The 23,338-nt window shown below is 50.2% G+C and overlaps 1 protein-coding gene across 1 annotated transcript; it reads right to left on the bottom strand.

The window, feature by feature from the left end:
- Positions 1-18,579: 18,579 nt before the first annotated feature.
- LOC133122561 (protein phosphatase 1 regulatory subunit 29-like) lies at positions 18,580-21,348 on the bottom strand. Its single transcript, XM_061232595.1, has one exon. The coding sequence runs from the start codon at positions 21,346-21,348 to the stop codon at positions 18,580-18,582; it is 2,769 nt and encodes a 922-aa protein (XP_061088579.1).
- Positions 21,349-23,338: the final 1,990 nt, after the last annotated feature.

The following is a 23,338-nucleotide window of genomic DNA, read 5'->3' as shown; positions in this document are numbered from 1 at the left end:
AGCTCGCCGGGAAGAAAATAAGCAACAACTAAGTCCTCGGATCGAAATACCCGGCCACCAAACGCCGGAGAAGCAAAGGATGACTCAGAACGGCACTATGAGTTATTTCAGTAACAGCGCGGTCTCCAGATAAACGTCTGCACCTGAGACACATCACTTGTGCCGTCAAGTGTAACGTAAGCAAGCTAGCTAGCTAGCAGCGCAGTGGGGATACATTATTGTTCGTATACTAAGGTTGGCAGTACGGTAATTATTTGTAATTGGCTTAATGATTGTGCTTTATGGCTTAAAGCACTTTGAGCTACATTTTATGTAAAGGTGCTATATATATATATATATATATATATAAGTTTATTATTATTATTATTATTATTATTATTATTAGTATACCGCGGTTAGCTACCAATACTGTTCAGCGGAAGAATTAATTTACCATAAAACATAATTCCACTAAAAATACATTAAATTAAAGTTTGTCTTGTCTTTCTTTTGTGAAACGTTGAAAGGTAAATGTGGTAATTGTTGTATAAAAGCGTTATGGAACTCGAACCTGTGCTACATCGTGGATATTGGCACAGCTAGGGGGGTGTAACGGCATTTGTGTCATGCCTAACCACGGCGCTAGCTGGGCCAAAATTCGCGACATACCACTGGTTCTCGTTCCACAGCGCTTAAGTGAACACCAGGTTTGGGCTTGTTCCTATTAAGCCTTCATGAGCACCACATATAGTGATCAAACATTTTTGACACGCGAATGCTACTTAATACGTGAGAGCAGCCAATACATTAAAAGAATAAACAGAATTTAGGGAAATATGACAACTCACTGCAGGAGACAGTTATGACAAAATGCGTTACATTGGTTGTCAAAAATACTTACTGTAAGTACAACGCTGGTATTGTATGAGCAAAACCAAAAACCCAAGCACATGAACATGAGCATAAGATCATACATCATAAAGCACAATCATAAAGTTTACATAAAGTTTAACGGCAATAATTTTTATTACTATTTCAGTTATTTATTTATTTATTTAAAATGTCTATGTTATCATCTCATGGTCACGTTGACCGTAGACGATGTCCATGTGTTGTGACTGTCACCTACAGTGAGGGTCTCTCGTCCTCACCCGGCTGAGAAGAGGGTGGATGTTGAGTGAATTCGATCGCTTTTTAAACTATTTAAATCGTTACGCAGAGTTGTGACTAGTGCCACACAAGTTTCAGATAAAACATGACTTTAATAATTCAGCGTCCCCTCTCATCCCAATCAAAGCTGTGCTGTTCCTGTTCCCTGCTCACTCCAGCACAGAACCTCATGAAGTGCTTCTGTGGAAGGGTTTTTTTACTGATTGTCTGGATTGAATATTTAAAAGCAGTGGTTCTCCAGTTTAACACTGTGCATGCTGGGGTTTTTTTAATCACATCTCTTGCTCAATTACATGACATTATTGTCGGCATTCGGCAGACGCTCTTTTCCGGAGCGACATACAGTTGATTAGACTAAGCAGGAAACAATCCTCGCCTGGAGCAATGCAGGGTTAAGGGCCTTGCTCAAGGGCCCAACGGCTGTGCTACACCGGGATTAGAACCACCGACCTTGCGTATCCCAGTCATTTACCTTAACCACTATGCTACAGGCCTCAATTAAGGTTGTTGAACACGTGTTTACATGTTTTCATATTGTTTTACTTCAACTTGTTCACACAATGTACTGCAGGTAGGGTTTGTTATTAATTGCTGTGTCTTCATTCTTGGTTAGCTAGCAAAAGGGTTCGTTTTAGTTGCGATCACCCCACACACCTGAGATGTGTCCACACTTTCACCAAAAAAGCAGCCTTCATTTTGATTCACCTCAGTCTTTAATTTCAGTTATTTAAAAAAAAAAGTTTCCTTTTTTTATGCAATCCTTTTCAATACAGCACAATGGGAATGTGGGCCTTTTAGTCTTCATGGCATGCATAGCAATTTCTGACATAATGTGGCTCTGGAGGGTAAATAATCCCTCAAAACATGAAAAGCGTAATTAAGAAAAATTAACGGCTTGTTAAAATTCTGGGACTGCACTTGTGCACTTGGAACTAAGAGCAGCATACACAGCGGTTCCCCGGAGGCCAGACTTGAGAAGCACATTATTACAGCGTTACCGTATAATTCAGCGTGTGGTTAGTACAAGCAGTCTGCAGCGAGACGTCACGTTTCATATTTGGTTCACCGCATTAAGTAATTACACTGAAAACTGTTTGAATGTGCGTCGAGCTCCTTCGGCAAATGTAGATCACCATGTTTTATGCACGACGTTATTAGTTGTGCTCGCAATGCTGTGTGAATAACGCTGGAGAAAAGCATATACCTAGCAAAACATAACACATGTACAAACACACATTGAATGACGCGAATAGAAATCATTCTTCTATCATTTTTGAGAAAAACGTTAAAATATGTAAAGTCTTGCCTTCCGAATAATGACAACATAGAGGCTGTTATTTTCGAAAGGTCATAAGTGCTGAGACATTTGCGAGACGCGTTAAATGCTGAAGTAATGCGTGGACGTACTTCGGCACCTATTTAGACCGCATTTACTTCCCCGTGGATGCAAATGAACGAACAAATGAATTAAACGGGTCGCATGCGGTTTGTTTTTTTTATTTCTTTTAGCAATTTCCAGCTGTGAAACAGAAAACCGTGGGACGTTTTGAGGCTGCAGTTGCTTTAGTCAGTGGCTCAGGGGAGTCTGAGTCTTGCATGGCACGTGGTTCTGAAAGGTTATATAGATCTGTAGGCCAGTCAACAGCCATACGAACGAATAAGGAAACAGATGCAGCGAAAATCCATTTCCAGAACGAGTTGCGTATATTGCAGGTGTATTGGTTTCACAGTCTGTAATGTATTTGTATTGACTGCCCCAGCCCTAATTGCCAACCGTGGTGAGATCATTATCTGCATGAACAGCCCCTCAGATCAGCAATAGGCCCACAATGCACGCTGTTCTTCCATTGATTGGGCCTGCTCATTATGGGACTTTGACACACGCCGGTAAGGAGAAATAACGCTGGCCGCCTTCACACGCACTTCCATGGATTAACCATACCGCGCAGGAAAACGACGTGGTATTCAAATCAGGAAAAAAGAGTACCAGGGCAAAACGGGGGGCCCCACACTTGTTCCAAGTCAAAATTGTTGTCAGCGTCTCACAGTATGTAAGATGAAGATTACAAAAAATAAAATAAAAGCTAAATTACCTCACAAACTACTTACTATATGATATGTTCATTGTTTTCAATGAAAACCTTCACAAATTTGGTAAAATTACATGAATTACGATTTCCATTAGGTCTTAGTCCAGGAAAGACAGCAAGAAAAACATCAGCGTTGGGCTGTGCCTCAGAAATTGTCCTGGCCTTAGTCTTCCCCCGAGATATTCTCCGTTCTTCCCTGGCTTTATTAGCTGTGGTGGCTAGCAGCGACGTGTGACTTTCCCTGAGTGATCCCAACGCTTCCGCCACAGATTCCCGAAGAGCCGGATTTCCCCCACCCCGCGCCCCGCGCCGCGCCCCCCCGCCCCTGCGCCCCCCCTTTTTGGGTCGGCTGCAGTGGCTGTGTGTGCGAATGAGGGAGGGGGGCCGGGGGGGCAGGCATGGCTGTGTCTGCAGAGAGGAATTCCCTCTCAACTCATCCACAGCCAATCAGAAGCACTCCAGCACTCCCATGAGACTCTCTGCCCAGCCATGATGGCTCAATTAGAGCAAGAGCCTCCGTGTCACTGCAGCTGGAGGCCTGAATGAGCCAGTGACACACACACACACTCACACACACACACACACACACACACACACACACACACACACACACACACACTCACACACACACACACACTCACACACACACACACACACACACTCACACACACACACACACACACACACACACACTCACACACACTCACTCACACTCACACACACACACACACTCACACACACTCACAAACACACACACACACACACACACTCACACTCACACACACACACACACACACACTCACACACACACACACACTCACACACACTCACTCACACTCACACACACACTCACACACACACACTCACTCACACTCACACACACACACTCACACGCACACACACACACACACACTCACACGCACACACACTCACACACACACACACTCACACACACACTCACACACACACACACACTCACACACACACTCACACACACACACACTCACTCACACACACACACTCACACACACACACACTCTCACTCACACACACACACACCACACACACTCTCACACACACACACACACAGTCACACACACTCACACACACACACAGTCACACACACTCACACACACACACACACACACACGCACACACAAATAAACACACACGCACACACAAATAAACACACATAACATACACACACACATAACATACACACACAGTGTGGTCCAAAAGTCTGAGACCATTTTGAAAATCTTGTTTTTTTTTTCATGTAATCCTGGAAATAAGTTTTATGATTTTGAAAAGATTTAAACAAATGAAAGTTACTTCAAGGCTTTGCAAGAACTACTCGAAGACCAAAGAAGAGCAAGGAGTGCTGCACAATCCACAACCACCTGACCTCATCCCCACTGAACATTTTTGGGGGCAAAATGTTGACAAAATACTGACAAAAGCTAAGCATATTGCAACATCTCAAAATATTCTTTGGAACATTATCGTATAATGCTGGGACAACATAAATCATCAGGTTTTGCACAAATTTGTGGAGTCCATGCCAGATTGAGTTCATTTTGCTATTAAAGCAAAAGGTGGACATATCAAATACTAAGAAATTCTGAAATGAATTTCATTTTTTCAAAGATTCACCTTTTCACTCAAATTGTTATGCTGATATATATATATATATATATATATATATATATATATATATATATATATATATATATATATTAGTAATTGAAAAGTTTGTATTAAATTCGAAAAGAATGCGAAATAGAAGCATTTTCACTTGTGGTGCCAGGCCTTTGGACCCCACTGTGTCTAGAAACATGTACATGCTTATGCATTCCCCTCCACTGTCCAAGTGTCAAGACCAAATTTAAGTTGTTAAGTTCTGCTTCTTTCAGTTTTATTTCTATTCTTTTCATTATTTGATATTTCTATAGTTACAGAATCTGTTGAAGTTCTCCACATAAACCCTGATAATTTGCATAGTTCTGTACCTACCATGCACACATGTGATGCCACTTAGCTGTTTTTTTGCAAATATGCAACCGGGTTGAATTTGACATTATTAATATATATTGTTTGCTGCTGATTCAGTTCTGACAGTGTTCCTTTTTACACTGAAAGAGTACATTGGCTCACTGTTGGAATCTTTTACTGTGCACACAGACACACAGTTTGGCCAGCAAACACAAGTTTGAAAACAACAAGTACACAGCTGGCTGGTTGAACTGATAAGACAGTGGTCAAATGATGTAATCTTCGGTGAAACTCCCAAATAAACTGTCCGAACGTTTACTGAATGACGGGATAGTTGCACACAGCGTCTCATGGAGTGTCTGATTTAGAGGGGTTCAGGGGTGTGGGCGCCCTCAGAGTCGATAATCAGGAGCCCAGAACATTGGCAAATGTGCATTTTAACGGCTTCTTCAAGCCTCCTTTTTATCGCCTTAATTGAATTGCAAGACAAAGCAAAGCTTCCAGCTTATGATACATGATAAACAAGGACCGATTCAATCAAGTCCTAGCGATAAAAGCAAGCAGGCATGGGAAACAAAGAGACAACCACTTTCTTTTTTTGATATAAATTTATTGCAAATATATAAATAGATCTTTTTGTACAGAAAGAGGAGAAATATTGGATGGTGTTGTCAAAAAGTAAAGGAAACAAAAAGAGAATTCATATTCGTAGGAGTGAAACAGAGAAGAGAGTGCCTGTCGATATGTTAGCTCAGTGTAAATAAATAATAGAGCTGTATCAATTAACACTTCTAATTTCATGTCCGAGTGAATCATTCAGAGGTTCATTTTAGTGGAGGGTCAAGGGTCAAAAGGTCACAGGGCAGGAAGTGCAGGGAATGGAAAATCCCGTGACATTGTTTTGTTTGTTGGGTTTCTTTCCAGCTCAGCTCAGTGATAACAACGGCGAACCGCAAGGGCGACAGCGTATCAGACCTGGACTGGTTCCCGGTGAATGGTTCCTAACGCGGTTTATGTATCAGACCACGCCGCTGGATTCATTTGAAAAGACAACCCCGGCCAACAAACATGGCGGAGGCCCCCCCCCCCCCCCCCCCCCGTTTCAGCCAGAAAAATTCATCCTGTCAAAGTATCCGTTTGCCCTCAGGGTGCCGGGGAGCCCAGATCCAATCACTTCTGGAATGCGCCCATTAAAGGGCCAATTTATTAAGACCCAGGGCCCATGAGCCCCATCGATTGGAGCTCGTTTATTTGTTCGGTGTGGTGAGAACGGACAGCCCCCCTGTCCCGCGGGAAGCCATCGTCGGAGAGCTGCCCGTTACGCCCGTGCGTACGTCGCCGACCCTCGACAAACGCGCCTGGCTGGTGTCTCTCCGCGGCTCCGTCGGCTCATCTCCTTGTTCCAGGTCTTTCCGGAACATTCCCCCCGGGGGGTTATCTCACGCACCGACCGTTTTGGCGTCGATACTGATGGATTAACCCGATTGGGGTCAGCGGGCACGGGGCCACGGAGACTAACGGGACTAATGAGCGGATAACTTTCACAGCCCGCTCCTTTTCAGCTGTCGCATACGATGCTTCATATGGCACATTTTGGCATAATTTAATATCAATATTTCTGATATCAATACTTCTGATATCAATACTTCTGCTATCCATAACTTCTGATGTCCAATACCGTTGATATGAATACTTCTGATATCAATATTTATGATATCAATACTTCTGATATTGATACTTCTGATATCAATATTTATGATATCAATACTTCTGATACTGATACTTCTGATATCAATATTTATGATATCAATACTTCTGATATCAGTATCTCTGATATCGGTGTTTCTCAGCGGCGGTGACGTCCGCGCGCGGCTCATTTCACGCGGGAGCGGAAGGCCAGGCACTCTGCCGCTCGCTCCACGCAGAGGACGGCGGCGCTGTAGTGCCAGACCTCTTCATCACGGCCTGGAAACATCCCCGGTCATTTGCAGCCACTCAAGACTGAAGCAGCCTCTTAAAAAAAAAAAAAAAAAAATCCCAAGGACCAATTTCTGGGCAGTGCGGTTTTTTGGAACGGCCCTTCTGACCTGTTTCAGAGGCAGGAGCTGTTTCGCAGACGACGGCCACAGCCAAGCTGCAGTGGTGTGGGCTGGGATCTGAGATCTTTATTCATTACTAATTCATTAAGACTGTGCTTTCATCAGTTCTGGTCCTAGTCTTTTTTTTCACATTTTTGTAAAAATCTTTTTCCCACTTTTCTAACCAATTGTACCCTATCTATTCCAATCAGCCATGCTCACAATACCCCTTCCCCTGGGAAACATGCTAACTGCCCTTGATACCCTGTCCCCGTGGGAAACAGGCTAACTGCCCCTGATACCCTGTCCCCCGGGGAAACATGGTAACTGCCCCTGATACCCTGTCCCCCTGGGAAACATGCTAACTGCCCCTGATACCCTGTCCCCCGGGGAGACGTGCTAACTGCCCCTGATACCCTGTCCCCCTGGGAAACATGCTAACTGCCCCTGATACCCTGTCCCCCGGGGAGACGTGCTAACTGCCCCTTATACCCTGTCCCCCGGGGAAACATGCTAACTGCCCCTGATACCCTGTCCCCCGGGGAGACGTGCTAACTGCCCCTGATACCCTGTCCCCCGGGGAAACATGCTAACTGCCCCTGATACTCTGTCCCCCGGGGAGACGTGCTAACTGCCCCTGATACCCTGTCCCCCGGGGAGACGTGCTAACTGCCCCTGATCTAAGTGTCCGCAGGACAACATGCTCCGAGCCACAGCACCTCAGCAGTCGTCACTACGAGGCGATCGGCACGCCGATACTCCGGTCCTACGGCCCCCGCCGAGCCCCCCCCCCCCCCCGCCCTCAGAGCGCCGGCCAATCACCCACTCCCGCCAGAGCCGCCAAACATCACATCACATCACATGTCATTTGGCTGACGCTTTTAGCCAAAACGACTTACAGTTGATTAGACTAAGCAGGAGATAATCCTCCCTCCTGTGTAACACGACGTTTCCACTGCCCACAGGTGAAACACGACGTTTCCACTGCCCGCAGGTCTAACACGACGGTTCCACTGCCCACTGCCCACAGGTGAAACACGACGGTTCCACTGCCCACTGCCCACAGGTGAAACAGGACGGTTCCACTGCCCACTGCCCACAGGTGAAACAGGACGGTTCCACTGCCCACAGGTGAAACAGGTGAAACAGGACGGTTCCACTGCCTGCACTTCAGCCTGGAATCACTCGCCCTCCACATTTCGATTCACAGGATTTAAGGAATGCTATCGAGAGTGACTATAGTAAAAAATACAAAAGATATAATCAGTGTACTAAGAAGAAATATATGGATGCAAACCAAATTGGCATCATAAACAACAGAGACATAAAATCAGAAAAGAAATCTAAAACCTTTAGAGGAACTAACTTCCGTCAGGAAAAAAGGGACAACTTTTTCATGTTGTATTTGTTTTGTTTTTCGACATACATCCACTCGATATACACAACGATAAATTTCTTCTCATGAAAAATACAGGAAATCATGCAAATATAACACTTTATTTCATTATCATTTATCATTTTTTTAAACTTTCTATATTCTCAGTCCTCTTTTTTTGTCTATAGATCATGGTACACCATCCCACCCCCTTCAAAAACCCCAGGGTCCCACCACCTAATTAATCTCTCTGCTGAGAAAACAATATACAGAACAAGCCTAGTAAAAAAACAGTCATATGTTCTTTTTTTTTTAAGTGTACAAAATTCACAGATTTTTTTATTTTTATTTTTTCCATTTCATTTCGTTTCCCACGTCTTCCGTTGAGGATTCCAGAACACTGTGTAAAACGAGTCGAAAAACAAACAAAACATTCTCCTGCCGATAACCCTCGCCAGTGACACTCGAGCCTTTTTTCGGCACGCCGTTGTTCTCAGCGCTCCCCTGCTCAAACGCCACGCCCCGGAGACCGCTGAAGGATCAACGTGTCTGACGAGGGCTGAGGTGTGAGCGCCGTCGCCCCCCCTGAGGCCAGATAACAAGACCCCCAACTGCTCCCTAAAATAATGGCGGGGTCTCACTGGAAAGGAGTCAAACTGCCGTCCGTAACTGAGGGGCTGCAGTGCTTCCCTGTTTCACCACTTCCTTGCTTTCGGGGGCCCTTTCGGGGGCCCTCTTTTCTTCCGTTGCTGCTGAAAGGAAACTACAGGCAAAGACAGAGACGCCTTAAAAGAAGACAGAATGAAAGAAAGAGTATTTCACAGGAAACGCCCCGGCGACCGGCCGGCATTGCAGCAGAGCAGCAGAGGAAGGGAGCCGTCAGATGTCTCCGGCATTTTCCGAAAAACCCAAGTTCCCGCTGTTCCCACACCGGTCCTGCTACAGCCTCGGGAATGAGTTAAAACGGAGACCTCTCCGCTTCCCGGGCTTCCTCTGTTGTGAACACCTGCCTTCCTGTTGCCAGTACATTACATTACATTATTGGCATTTGGCAGACGCTCTTATCCAGAGCGACGTACAGTTGATTAGACTAAGCAGGAGACAATCCTCCCCTGGAGCAATGCAGGGTTAAGGGCCTTGCTCAAGGGCCCAACGGCTGTGTGGATCTTATTGTGGCTACACCGGGATTAGAACCACCGACCTTGCGGGTCCCAGTCCTTTACCCTAACCACTACGCTACCCTTTGCCGCCGTGATCAGACGCTCAAAACTGCGCGCGCGTTCGCCCCGGTATCGACCCCGCCCGAGTGCTCTGAAACCTCGTCGATCGATACGCGGGGCTGTCTGACGTGATCCGACGGGGCAGCCGCGTTATTGGATGCTGCGATTACCCCGGCGTTCCTCGGGCGGGGAAAAGTAATGCGATAATGATCGCCTTCCGTAATGACTTAACGGCTGGCCTCCACCGTCGTGACGGGACTTACTCTGATCGCCCGCGGCTTATGTAGTCTTGCGTTTATTCCTGTATTTTTGACTCACACACACACACACACACACACACACGCCGTGGAGAAGTGCTGAAATGTGTACGTGTGTGAGGTCACACGGGCTGAAATGAGGACCCTTGTTGTTGGGCAGTAATTGAGGTGCAGTCGATAAAGGGCGTCAGGAGAAAGATGATTCCGGTTCCGGTTCCCGTGGTTTGGCTCCTCCGTCTGTGTGAGAGGAAGACGCCTCTCTTGCGTCTCTGCGAACGCACGCGGTGCCCTCGCGTGTCCCAGCGTGGGCCAAACCCACTTGATCTTATCTATCACTCTCTTTCTCTCTCCCTCCTCTCTCCCAAACAAATATCCAAAGCACATCAATGAAACTCCATTGTCATTAAACTCCAAACTTACTTTAAACTTTCAAGTCAGTTACTGTACAGTGTTCGTTCTTATCTTACTATATATTCTTACTGTACTATAGTGTTCTCTCTCTGTCTCTGTCTCTCTCTCTCTCAGTCTCTCTCTCTCTCTGTCTCTGTCTCTCTCTCTCTCTCAGTCTCTCTCTCTGTCTCTGTCTCTCTCTCTCCATCACACACATAAACAAGTCCCCAAAGCACATCGAGGAGGTCTGCAGTATTTCCGTAAAACATTGCCGCGCTCACTCTAGGCTGCAGCATATAAACCCCAGGGAGTGGCTTCCTTCACAGCGCAAACTCAGCGGGAGACGAAGGAGACACGGTTCTCCCGGGAGCTCTAAGTCTCTCCCTCTATTTCCCTACTTTCTCCTTCACCATTTCTCTCTCTCTTTTCTCTCTTTCACCCAATCACTCGAAGATCAGTTTTCTGTTTAAATTTGTACATTTGCTTCTGTGTCCTTCACTATGGTGATCTCTAAAAAAAAAGGGGTTTCACTCTTAAGGCGAAGTCCGACTTGGTTTCTTTTTGGTCTGTTGTGATTGTTGGGCTTTCTTAGTTTCATTTTTTTATTTAGTCTCTTCATCACGTCATTGCTTTGTTGGTAGCTCCATGAATCGTATATGATCTTTCTTCTTTTGACAGCTAAAAGTCAAAGTATTTCACAAAGACATCATTCACAGGCTGCCACCTTGTTATCCTGAGAATATTCCCAAATTCCTCTCCCCTCCTCTCCCCTGTCATTGGTCTCCTGATTAATGAGTCTTTACCTCTCCCTCCCTGCTGTGAAATCCGGCTGTGCCAGCTTGGGCAGCCTGAAACCTGAGCTGGTTAAGCTGGTCATGAAGCTGGTCTAGCTGGGTCTGAACTGGCCAACCAGCTAGTGTTGGCTAGACTTTTAGCCGTCCGTTTCACAACATAGTTTGAGTCAAACCGTGTCAAGCTGGGAGCTGGACTGAACTGGTCAACCAGCTACCAGCTGTTTCAAAACCAACTGCAGCTGTTTTTTTTCCACTGCATACAGTGGATGCTTGCCTCCTTCAATGCATGGGTACTTGAGTCCTCAGACAAGGGTTCAGCGTTGCTGTGTAATTGTTTGAACTGCGCAATACAACACAGTCACCCTGCACCACCTGGTCTATTCACACCGCTGACTGCCGTTTCTTTTCAGGTATCTGTGCGGCTCGGACCAAGAATGCAAGCGATTATTTCTTTATTTTTGATATTAGATGAGGGCGCACGGATCCACATTTTCAATTCCGTTCACGCCCGAAAGCGATGGTCAACAGATCAGGCGCGGTCGGTCGTGCGTCGGACCGCTCCGGGGTGATGCTACACAGCACGGAGCGTTTTCAAAGAGTCTTCATATCAGGAGGAAGGTTTGCCCGTGCCGCCCTGCGCCCGAGCCCTTTCAGTTACGGGCACAAAGCAGCGCGCACAGGATCTGAACTCCTCCGAACTGGGGTCAGTCAGCCGGTCCTGAACACGAGGACCCAACAGTATGTTAGCTTGAGCCGCACAGGAGCCCAACCTCAGCACTGCCTCTCTGCACACCGTTCAAAACGGGAAATGGTAAATGGCAGGCGTTTATATAGCGCCTTTATCCAAGGCGCTGTACAATTGATGCTTCTCCATTCACCCATTCATACACACACTCACACGCCGTGCAAGGCACCGACCAGCTGGTCAGGAGCATTGCCTCTCTGTGCTTTACTGAGCGTGTCTGGGGTATTGAGACCGATGCAGTTACTCTGAAAAAGAGCGAGCCCCACCTCTCTGGTCCTCTCGGTTGCACGATGCGAGATCAAAGTTCTTCCTCCGCACTCCCGGTGCAGGAGCGCAGATCGATCGACCGCTCTGCACGGACGTGTGACCCCCCCGCCTCTCCACTGCGTCGGCCGTTAGCTTTCTGACAAACAACCGCCCCCCCCCCCCCCCAAACTCCCCCCTGCCTCCCCCCCGCCTCCTCCCAATTTTATCTCGACAGCCCGTTTTTCTTTTCTGACTGGAGGAGTGATAAATTTCTCCTTCTGACAGCTAAGTGATTCCCGAGGGGGAACACGAGCGGGCCGGGTTCTGAAGCCCAGCCCGGCGAGACCGGCCGGTAAATGACCGAGCAGGCTGTTCTTGTCATTACGTGTTCATACTGTACGTTCTGATCGCGGGCAGACCGAGCAGGCTGTTCTTGCCATTATGTGTTCATACTGTACGTTCTGATCGCGGGCAGACCGAGCAGGCTGTTCTTGTCATTACGTGTTCATACTGTACGTTCGGAGCGATGAGCTCACTGAATCGGCCGGACAGATCACGGGGTCGGCTCTTTGACATTTAGAGACAAGCCCAGGCCCTCTCACTCCTCTTATGAACCCCTGAGAGTTCCTAAGAGGAGTGGGAGCACTGAACGGACCGTGATAGCACTGGACGGACATACAAAGTACGCCGCCGGCTGAATACGCATTAGCTCTCAATACCTTTCATCTGCACTGACTGTTACCAAGGGTGACCTGCAACCGGAAAGAAGCAGCCGCAGGAGAAACGGCAGCATCAGGGACCGCCCGGCAGCATCGGAGACCGCACAGCAGGAAAGGAGACCGCCTGGCAGCATCGGGAGACCGCCCGGCAGGAAAGGAGACCGCCCGGCAGTATCAGGGACCGCCCGGCAGCATCGGAGACCGCCCAGCAAGACAGCGCGGGGCCGACCACGCGGCCACGACTCAATCCCAGCATGCTTCACTCTCACCGCCCGTGTTCCCGGCGACCTGTGACCCTCGAGCAGGAGAGCGACTGAGAAAACGCGGCCTTGTGGGCTGGGTCCTCCAGACGTGCGGGGAACCCCCCACCCCTCACCATAATCCCCTCTCTGCCGCGACGACTCTGTCCTGGTCCCCTTCGTCCCTCTGACAAAGAAAACTTTAAAAACAGCATTTGCCGCTTAATGTACAACGAAAGTCAATAAGTAAATAAATAAAGAAATAAGATAAACAAAATAAATCAACAAAAACAGATCCAACAGTAAGAACGGCAATGTTTTTCGAAAGTTTCATTTTTTTTCAAGTTCACAGATGTTTGGCTCCGCTCCTTCTGCTCCTAATCACATTAGTTTGTCTTCGGGGGAACTTTTAAGACCATGTGTTTCTGTAAACGCAAAGAGAAGTTCAGTCTTTGTTTTTCAAGAGCTCACAGTGCATGTACACATGGATGAGTGTGTGTGTGTGTGTGTATGTGTGTGTTTGTGAGAGTGTGTGTGTATGTGTGTGTGTGTGAGTGTGTGTGTGTGTATGTGTGTGCGTGTGTGTGTGCGTGTGTGTGTGTGTGTATGTGTGTGCGTGCGTGAGTGTGCATGTGTGTGCGCGTGTGTGTGTGTGTGTGAGTTTGTCACAGTTACCTCCGGTAGCAGATCCCCTATAGTTTCTGCATTGCAGGCAAATCTTTATTATTATTATTATTATTATTATTATTATTATTATTATTAATATTATTATTATCTTTTTTTCCAGTAGAAAATGAGGTGGTCATTCAGTTTGCAGGTACTGAGCGGCCTGATGATGACTGTACTGTACTGAGTACTCGCTCCACAGTACTGCCTCAATGCAGAATTTTGGCCTCCTCCATGGATAATTAGGTCATGAACCAGGAGTCTGGATCATATTGAACGGCTGAGAGCCGAAATGCTTTGTTCATTCACATGATTGCTTAATTTTTGCTACAGGCCTTGGGGAGCCTTTTTTTCCATTATCATATTGAATTTCAGTTCAGTTCATCAATAAAACCCGAGGAGGTAATGAGAGGATTTTCTACTTTCCCCGGACCATTGATTAGTTTTATAATGAACTTTTCTCCTGGAAGCTTTATGAGTTCAACAATACCCTCCTCCACCAGGTTCCTCATAAACAACCTGGTAACGGGCAGCAAGGTGACCAAGGATGAAACTTTTCTTTAAAGAAAGAACATGTCAGTACTTTCCAAGTTTCATGCGTTACGTACTGCGCGGTCTACGCACTTCCGCACGGAGACGCACGTAAACAACCCAACATGCAATATCACACACGGCGGTGTCATCCAAGGGAAGGTGTTTCGATTGGACGGAGGTCAGCCGAGGCAGACGGAATGACCACCGATTGGGCGAGGAGGGTTATGAGTCACGGCTTTAATGCGGCTGTGATTGGACGGAGCAAGGCGTGGTGGGTAGCACTGAACCTCCCGCTCCAGAAAACTTTCCGTGCTTCTCTACTCTACACAATCTCCCTCTTGTATCCACTAAGACAAACACTTCAAATTTTATTATAGTTGTATGTACTGACAAGTACAGGGATCGTCACCTCCAGCCCTGGTTTCCTTTTCTCCCGGGTAATTAGCGCTACTAATTGGCCGGACTGTCCTCACACCTGATTCGCCGGAAAACAGAGGGTGGAAAACCCTGGAGGACCGCGATTGGCTGGACTAGTACTATCAGCACAAGACTTAATCAGGCATAATCTGTGTTGCTGCCTTTATGTGCGCGTGCGTGCACGTCACACACTGGATAAGATCATTTGTTAAATGCCTGAATGTAAAAGGGGCACACGTATAGAATTGTGTTAACCTGTTCTTTTTCCCATCCAGCACTTTGCTCAGAAGTAGCACTCCCCCCCCCCCGCTCTAGTTGGGAAGACCGTTGCCCTCGTGACCTCATAAAAATCAGAAGTAGTTTACCGGCGCAGGAGCCGCTGATTGAAACAGATAAGAGTAAATCACCGCGCGGGGAACACGGGGTCCTTGGGAAATCACAGCTAGATGAATATTTGAGTTATTGAATTATACCTGGACAATTTTTTTTACCGTTACAGTATATCCATTTGCATACTGTGTAAAGTGGTGACGGGGGTTTGGCGAAGCTTAAACTTGAACTCGGCGACACCTCCGTACTTTTAATATGAAAGAGCAAGGGAGCAGTCCACCACAAACGCCGTAAAAAAAAACGAAAAAAAAAATCGCGGAATATTTTTGGCTCAGCGTTTACTTCCAGATAGAAGAAAGGAGCTGAATATTAATTGAGACGGGTAACGCAGTATGTATCTCAGGGGAAGCTAATGTGCTGGTGATATCATTCTCTGAGCACTGATGCGTGATGTGTGTTTTTGTGGAAGGAGCGCGAGGTTTGGTCCACACTGCCAGGTCTCATGAAGCAGCCTGTGATCACGCTCCAAAGAGGGTGACGGGAGTCTGCCAGACATCCAAGGGTGGGGGGAATGACGTGACCGAAAAAAAAAAAAACCAGGATTAATTTTTTGTCAAATCTTTGTCACTGGCAGCCTATGGCACCTGTGGCTAATTTGCTAATTAATATATCTAATTAAAGTGGACGTGAACAATGTGACTACCTTGAAATAGAGCCGGGGCGAATTAATTAAATATGTTTCTTATCGTTTTCATTTTGTTTAACGTCAGTCAAAAAAGAAAACCGCGGGAGATAAGGACCGGGAGGCAATCGGAAAGAGGAAGGCGAAACGGCCACAAATAACCCTGAAATCTTCGGAGTCTGGAGTGTTTCGTCGAGACGACGAATGGGAGGAACGCGCGGCGTGTCCGAGTTTTTCCAGCGAACCGCCTGGCGACAGGAGCTCCCGCCAGCGATGGAGCGCTTCCTATTGGCCAGCGATGGAGCGCTTCCTATTGGCCAGCGATGGAGCGCTTCCTATTGGCCAGCGATGGAGCGCTTCCTATTGGCCAGCGATGGAGCGCTTCCTATTGGCCAGCGATGGAGCGCTTCCTATTGGCCAGCGATGGAGCGCTTCCTATTGGCCAGCGATGGAGCGCTTCCTATTGGCCGAGCTGAAGGTGATGGGCGGATTCCCCTCGCTATGTCCCGCTCTACAAGACCGCAGTGAGATGCAAGGCCTTGATGGTGGGTCTTGGCCTGGCTCAAGTTTGCTGGTACAACACGCCCCCCCCCCCCCCCCCACTGTGTTTCAGTTGTACCGCCACACCTTGCCCCGCCCTCCTCACCCGTCATTTCCACAGGGGAAAAGAAGATCACAAATGACACCCCCCCCCCCCTCCTCCCTCCAGCCCCAATCCCCACCCTTACCTCCAACACCACTCCACCCTTACCCCCCCCCCAATCCCCTTTTGTTTCCACAGTGTGAACGAAACAGAAGAAAAGGAAGGTAAAAGCAGCAGGACGGAAAACGCATGCTCTGCCCCTCTGAGTGGACCACACTCCCCTGTCGCTCCACCCCTCTGAGCAGACCACACTCCCCTGTTGCTCCGCCCCTCTGAGTGGACCACACTCCCCTGTTGCTCCGCCCCTCTGGGTGGACCACACTCCCCTGTCACTCCACCCCTCTGAGCCGACCACACTCCCCTGTTGCTCCACCCCTCTGAGTGGACCACACTCCCCTGTTGCTCCACCCCTCTGAGTGGACCACACTCCCCTGTAGCTCCACCCCTCTGAGTGGACCACACTCCCCTGTAGCTCCACCCCTCTGAGTGGACCACACTCCCCTGTTGCTCTACCCCTCTGAGTGGACCACACTCCCCTGTAGCTCCACCCCTCTGAGCGGACCACACTCCCCTGTTGCTCCACCCCTCTGAGTGGACCACACTCCCCTGTTGCTCCACCCCTCTGAGTGGACCACACTCCCCTGTTGCTCCACCCCTCTGAGTGGACCACACTCCCCTGTAGCTCCACCCCTCTGAGCGGACCACACTCCCCTGTTGCTCCACCCCTCTGAGTGGACCACACTCCCCTGTTGCTCCACCCCTCTGAGTGGACCACACTCCCCTGTTGCTCCACCCCTCTGAGTGGACCACACTCCCCTGTTGCTCCACCCCTCTGAGTGGACCACACTCCCCTGTAGCTCCACCCCTCTGAGTGGACCACACTCCCCTGTTGCTCCACCCCTCTGAGTGGACCACACTCCCCTGTAGCTCCGCCCCTCTGAGCAGACCACACTCCCCTGTTGCGTGGCACTTTGGAACCCCGTCCCGGCTTGGAGGGCCGGTTGAACAGCCCGGGAGGAACGCCCTGCCCGCCCCCTGCCCACGGACCCCGAAAGAGGGCAGTCAGCCCCAACACCCCCTGAGTGCAACTCCCCTACTCTCCTGTTACTGCCCTACGTCGGAGTGCGCATGGAGCACCTTGGCCTTCGTTCAGGCTGAAAAGGTCCCGGGGAGTGAACACTGCTCTCGCTCCGAAACGCTCACCCGAGACCCAGGCTCATTTCCAGGAGCGAGTAGTACTTCATTCTCCAGATCCATCCCCATTTCTCCTGGCTGTGTGCTGGACGTAATCACTAGATTGGAGATTAATATCCTACATGCTTGCTAAATGCCCCCTCGGTGATCAAATGCGACGAAAAACAAATTAAACATCCCTTTAACAGCCCTTGGAGGTTTTCCTCAGTGTGTGGCTTCAAGAGTTATCTATTTGAATGCTGTATTTGTGTGCGAGTATGTGTGTGTCTGTGGGTATGTGAGTGTCTGTGGATGCACCCCTCCCATTTCTGTATGTGTGTATGTGTGTGTGTGTGTATAGGTGTGTGTGTGTGTGTGTGTGTGTGTGTGTGAGTGTGTGTATGTGTGTGTATGTGTGTGTGTGTGTGTATGTGTGTGAGTGTGTGTGTGTGTGTGAGTGTGTGTGTGAGTGTATGTGTGTGTGTGTGTGTGAGTGTGTATGTGTGTGTGTATGTGTGTGTGTGTGTGAGTCTGTGAAATTTGCCTGCTACTCCCTTACTACCACCCTGGCTTATTCCAGCCACACTTCTGCTTTTGCTCTGCAAATTCACACCTAACAAAGAAAAACCGGCTTCGACACTGAATTTATATTCTTCTCCTCAACACAGGGGTCCTGCAATCCTGGCCTGCCCCCCCAGCCCCCCGCCCCTAAAGGTGGATTATAAGGCTCTGCGGACGACCAAAGTGTCAGGCAATGGAGGAGTCTGCTCTGCCTTTCCCAAAAAAAGAGAGAGAGCGAGAGTCCCCTTCCCTAACCACGCCCCCCGCCCCGCCCCAACCTCACAGCTTCTGCTGTGCGGAGACTCCCTTCCAGTAGTCGAGGATGTCATGCAGATCCTCGTCCTCGGCGAACTGTACCTTCTTGCGCAGGGCGTGGCCGGCGGCGATGTAGGAGGCCTCCTCGCGGGGGCCCTTCTTATAGGGCCGGAAGCGCTCCCAGATGCGGAGCGTGCTCTCCGAGGAGTACTCGGGGCTGGAGGAGTAGCCCGAGAAGTTGAGGTGCCGGGGGGAGAGCTGGGAGTAGGAGGCCGCGTCCCTCTTGGACCGGCTCAGGGGCTTGAGGAAGGAGGCTCTCTGGGCGGGGGAGTCGGCCGCGCCCTCGTAGTACAGGGCGGGGAAGGAGTGCCGGTGCTCCGAGCAGCGGTAGTCCGGGAGCACCTCCAGGTGCTGCGACCCCGTTCCGCCTCCGACGCCTCCGCCGCCTCCTCCGCCGTTGCTGACGCCGCCGCCGCCGCCGCCGCCGCCCTGACCCCCCACCAGGGGGAGCCTCTCCAGGGGCTCCCCGCGCCCCACGGGACTCCCCTTCTCCGGGTACTCGCAGGACTCGGGGCTCCGGGGCTCCGGGACGTCCAGGCTGAAGACGCGGGCGGCGGCTTTGACGGACCCGCCCGCCGGGTTGCCGCAGCGGCCCTTGGCGGCGCCCATGGCGACCGCCGCGGCGTCGGCGCTCAGCTGCCTCTGCAGGGGCCGGGCGGCCGTGGCGGGCGGGGGGTCCCGGTACGGCGGGGAGAGGAATCCCCCGCCGCTGATCCCAGGCCTCTCGCAGAGCGGCAAGACGAGGGGCATCGGGGGAGGAGGGGCTATTTTGGGAGACGCCAGGATCTGGCAAGCCTCCGTGAGGCTGGCGGCGAGGGGGAGGAGCCCGCGGGGCACGGAGGTGATGCAGGCGGGAGGGGGGGAGGTGGGGTTGTCCGCGGTGGTTGTGGCGGCGGCGGCGGCCGCCGCGGCCACGGCTGCGGAGTCCAGCTTGAGCGCGTCGATGCAGTTGTTGATGATCTGGTTGACCTTGTCCACCTCCATGGCGATGGTGGAGATCTCGGAGGCCGAGCCCCGCCCGTCGTCGTCAGAGTCCTCCGTCCCGTCGTCCTCCCTGCGCTCGTCCTCCCCGGACCCGGGCGCGCCCCCCCCGTCCCGGCACCGGCCGTCCCCGGAGGCCGAGGTCCTCACGTCCATGTAGTTGCCCTTGTTGGCGGCGGCCACGGTGTCCGAGAAGGCCGCGGCCATCTTCTCCACCTGGGGGATGGAGGACAGGCGGGAGGAGCTGGTGTTGGCCGAGCCCTGCAGCATGCCGGAGCTGGAGGAGGTGGATGGGGGCAGCTTGCCGTGGTGGTGCTGGTGGTGTGCCTGCTCGTGGAGCTTCTGCACGGCCGCGGGGTCGCTGGCGGCCGCGGCGGCCTCCGGCCCGTACCGCATCTCCAGGATGGTCTTCTTCACGCTGATGGACTTCTGCTTCTCGTCCTCCATGCGACGCCGGCGCAGGCAGTAGTACACCAGCCCCAGCACGATGAGCATGCCGAACAGGCAGCCCAGGATGGTCATGATGTAGTGGGTGGTCGTGGAGGGGCTGGGCCGCAGGTCGTCGGGACTCAGCATGCGCGTGCCGAAGTACAGGCAGGTGTGGTTGTAGCGCTGCGAGTTGCGTATGGAGGCCACGCAGAAGGTGTAGTTGGTGTGCGCCCTCAGGTTGTTGAGCGTGATCAGCTCCTTCTTGTTCTTGAGGTTCATGATGTCGGAGACGTAGCTGTTGTTGTACTGCACCAGGATGTACATCTTGCTGAAGGGCCGGGGGATCTGCACCAGCAGCGAGGCCGTGGAGAGGGAGACGTGCTGCAGCTTGATGCTGGGGCTGTGGCCGGGGTCCGTGCTGGAGGAGGTGGTGGGCTGGAGGAACGGGTCCACGCGGTCCGACATGTCCGGGCCCAGGCCCGAAGACTCCCCGTCCGGCGGCAGGGACGTGATGCCGGGGATGATGACCCCGTCCCGGCACATGGAGAAGAGGATGGTGCGAGCGTTGTGCCCGTGTCCCGACACGGGGCTCAGCAGCGGGTAGCCGAAGAACTCCCGCGGCGTCTCGCACTGCAGCCGGTCGTAGGTGTGCGTGACGTTGTTGAAGGCCTCCAGCCAGGTGAGGAAGCTGAACAGGTCGCAGCCGCAGTGGAAGGGGTTGCCCGCCAGCTCGCACACCATCAGCCGGGTCAGGCTGGCGAAGGTGGACGGGTCCAGGCGGGCCAGCTTGTTGGAGGACAGGTCCAGGCTGCTGAGGCTGGGGCACTCCCAGAAGGCGTTGGTGGCGATGACCTCGATGAGGTTGTGCTGCAGGAACAGGCACTGCATCCGGCCCAGGCCCCGCAGCATCCCCTCCGTCAGGTTGGTCAGCTTGTTGTAGCCCAGCTGCAGCACCTGCAGGTTGGCCTGCCCGGCGAAGGCCCCGTCCTCCACGTACGCGATCTCGTTCTTGGTCAGGTTGAGGTCGGTCAGGTTGGCGAAGCGGCTGAGCGAGGAGAAGAAGACGGCCTTCAGCTTGTTCTCGTTGAGCCGCAGGTCGTGCACGGTGTTGTTGATGTGCTGGGGGATGGTCTCGTACGGCGGCTGGTTCTGGCTGCAGATGGCCAGCCACACGTAGCCCTTGTCCCCCTCGATGAGCCAGCATTCGGCCTGCGCCAGGAAGGGCAGGCGGAGGAGCAGGATGAGGCGGAGGAGGAAGGAGAGGAGCAGGGGCGGGGCGGCGGGACAGGGACGGGCGGGGATACGGAACAAGCTCGCCATCATTGGTGGAGAGGGGACGAGCGACAGCTGTCAGTGTGAAGGGGGAAAAGAGTGACAGGGAGGGCCGGGGTTGGGGAGGGGCGGAGTCCGAGACAGGGCTGCTGGGTAAGGCAGGCGCGGGGCTGGGGCGAAAATCTATCTGCGAATAAACGGGGGTTCTCTCGACGTCAGTCACTGCTGTGGCGCGGGCGCGGCGGCGGGCGAAGCCGCCATTTTAGGTCTTCCGGGTCGGGCCGCGGCGGTGAGTTTCACAGGACACGGACATGGCCGGCTCTTTTCGCCGCCCCCCCCCCCTCGACTTTAGTAGATCTATGAGACAGAGCACAAGAGCGTCAGAGCATTACGAGCACGTAGAACTCGGCTGTTTACAACTTGAACTGGAAATTAAACTGAATCATATCTTTCGCCGATGTCCTTGTTACGCAAGCCAGATATTTTAATTGAGTTCTTTTCTCATTTTGTTTTCAAGTGAAGTGAATATTGGGTTTTAAAGGTACAATAGGTAATTTCGGACTTCTATCGGCCAAGAGAGGAATTACAGAAACAAACACGCTCAAACCACAACACTGTTTATCCCACCCCCTTCTCTGTGAACGCGTTTGACGTTGAAACGCCATTGGCTGTGGCAATTAGAACCAATTTTCAACCAATGAGCTTGAAATATTGTACAAGAGTGGTACAGAGTGCCGGCCCGTCACCTGTATATTTTTAAACTTGAATTTAAGGACTATAAACACAGGCAGAGGGCGAGTCAACATGTCAGTGAGCCCTTTTCAATGATAGGAAGGGATTAACAATGGTCTTGTAACAATGTTTTAACACAAAAATCTTACCTATTGTACCATTAACTGTGTCAACTCACTAATAAACACACAAAAATGTCATGCTGTTATATAGCACCATGCAAGCAGCAGCGTTATATGGTTGTAGAAATGCTGCGATCATTTCTATAAAACAAAATGTGATAAAGAATGCAATTGCAGAATGTATTAATTTACAGCAAAGTCATGAGCCCGTAAAAAAATATACAAAGCAATTAAACCTTTGTTTTTCCATTTCTCTAGTTTTATGGGCCCACAATATTTGACAATGAACCTTTTATAGGATAAAATCCCATAAATGCGGAGGACGTGCAGTCACAGATCACAGTCTGAAGCGGAAAGATTCTGAGCTTCTCACGTTTGCACGTGGTCCATAATGTTTGTGGCTCCACCATGGTCAGTACGAGCGTACGAGAACGTACCGAGCATTAGCCACTTTATTGCATGTCAGACGAAAAGTTAAAAGGTTCAGAGCAGGGGTGTCAAACTCCAGTGCTGGAGAGCCGCAGTGTGTTTTCTGTGTGTTTCAGCAAGAATGGCTCATGTGAATCATTGATGGGCTGGACAGTCCACACGCCTTGTTCTCAATGACTTAATTGGCAGCTGATTAAGAAGAAACGGCAAATACCTGCAGACACTGTGACTCCAGGCCTGGAGCTCGACACCCCTGGTTTACAGTCTCCAAATCTCCCTTTGGGCACGCACTGGAAAAGATGAAAAATGAAAACGTGTCAATAAATGACATACTGCATGTTTATTTTCCTCATGCGTATTGTAGAAAAAAACATGTCTGGTCCACATCTTAAACAGATTTTCTCGTGCAACAGAAGAAATGGGAATTCATTATCCCCTTAAAGTGTATCGCAAATAATTGGCCTATGAAGAATAATGAGTTATTGTTGGAGGATGAAAGATTATTCTTTGATTGTTTGAAATTGTCACTTTGAAGATGTTTGTTGCCATGTTACACGTGTAAGACACCTCAAAGGTTTTATTTTATTATTTTTTTATTTACTCTGAGGGGAAGCTGAATATGTTCACTCAGATTGAAGACAAAATATTCTTATTATTCGCCAAAAAAAACTTGCCCGGCTATACATTACTGGCATTCGGCAGACGCTCTTATCCAGAGTGACGTACAGTTGATTAGACTAAACAGGAGACAACCCTCC

This window comes from Conger conger, chromosome 2 (genome assembly GCF_963514075.1).
Source record: "Conger conger chromosome 2, fConCon1.1, whole genome shotgun sequence".
Classification (NCBI taxonomy): Eukaryota; Metazoa; Chordata; class Actinopteri; order Anguilliformes; family Congridae; genus Conger; species Conger conger.
The sequence above is the reverse complement of the archived record's forward strand: the minus strand, read 5'-3'. Positions and strand labels throughout refer to the sequence as shown.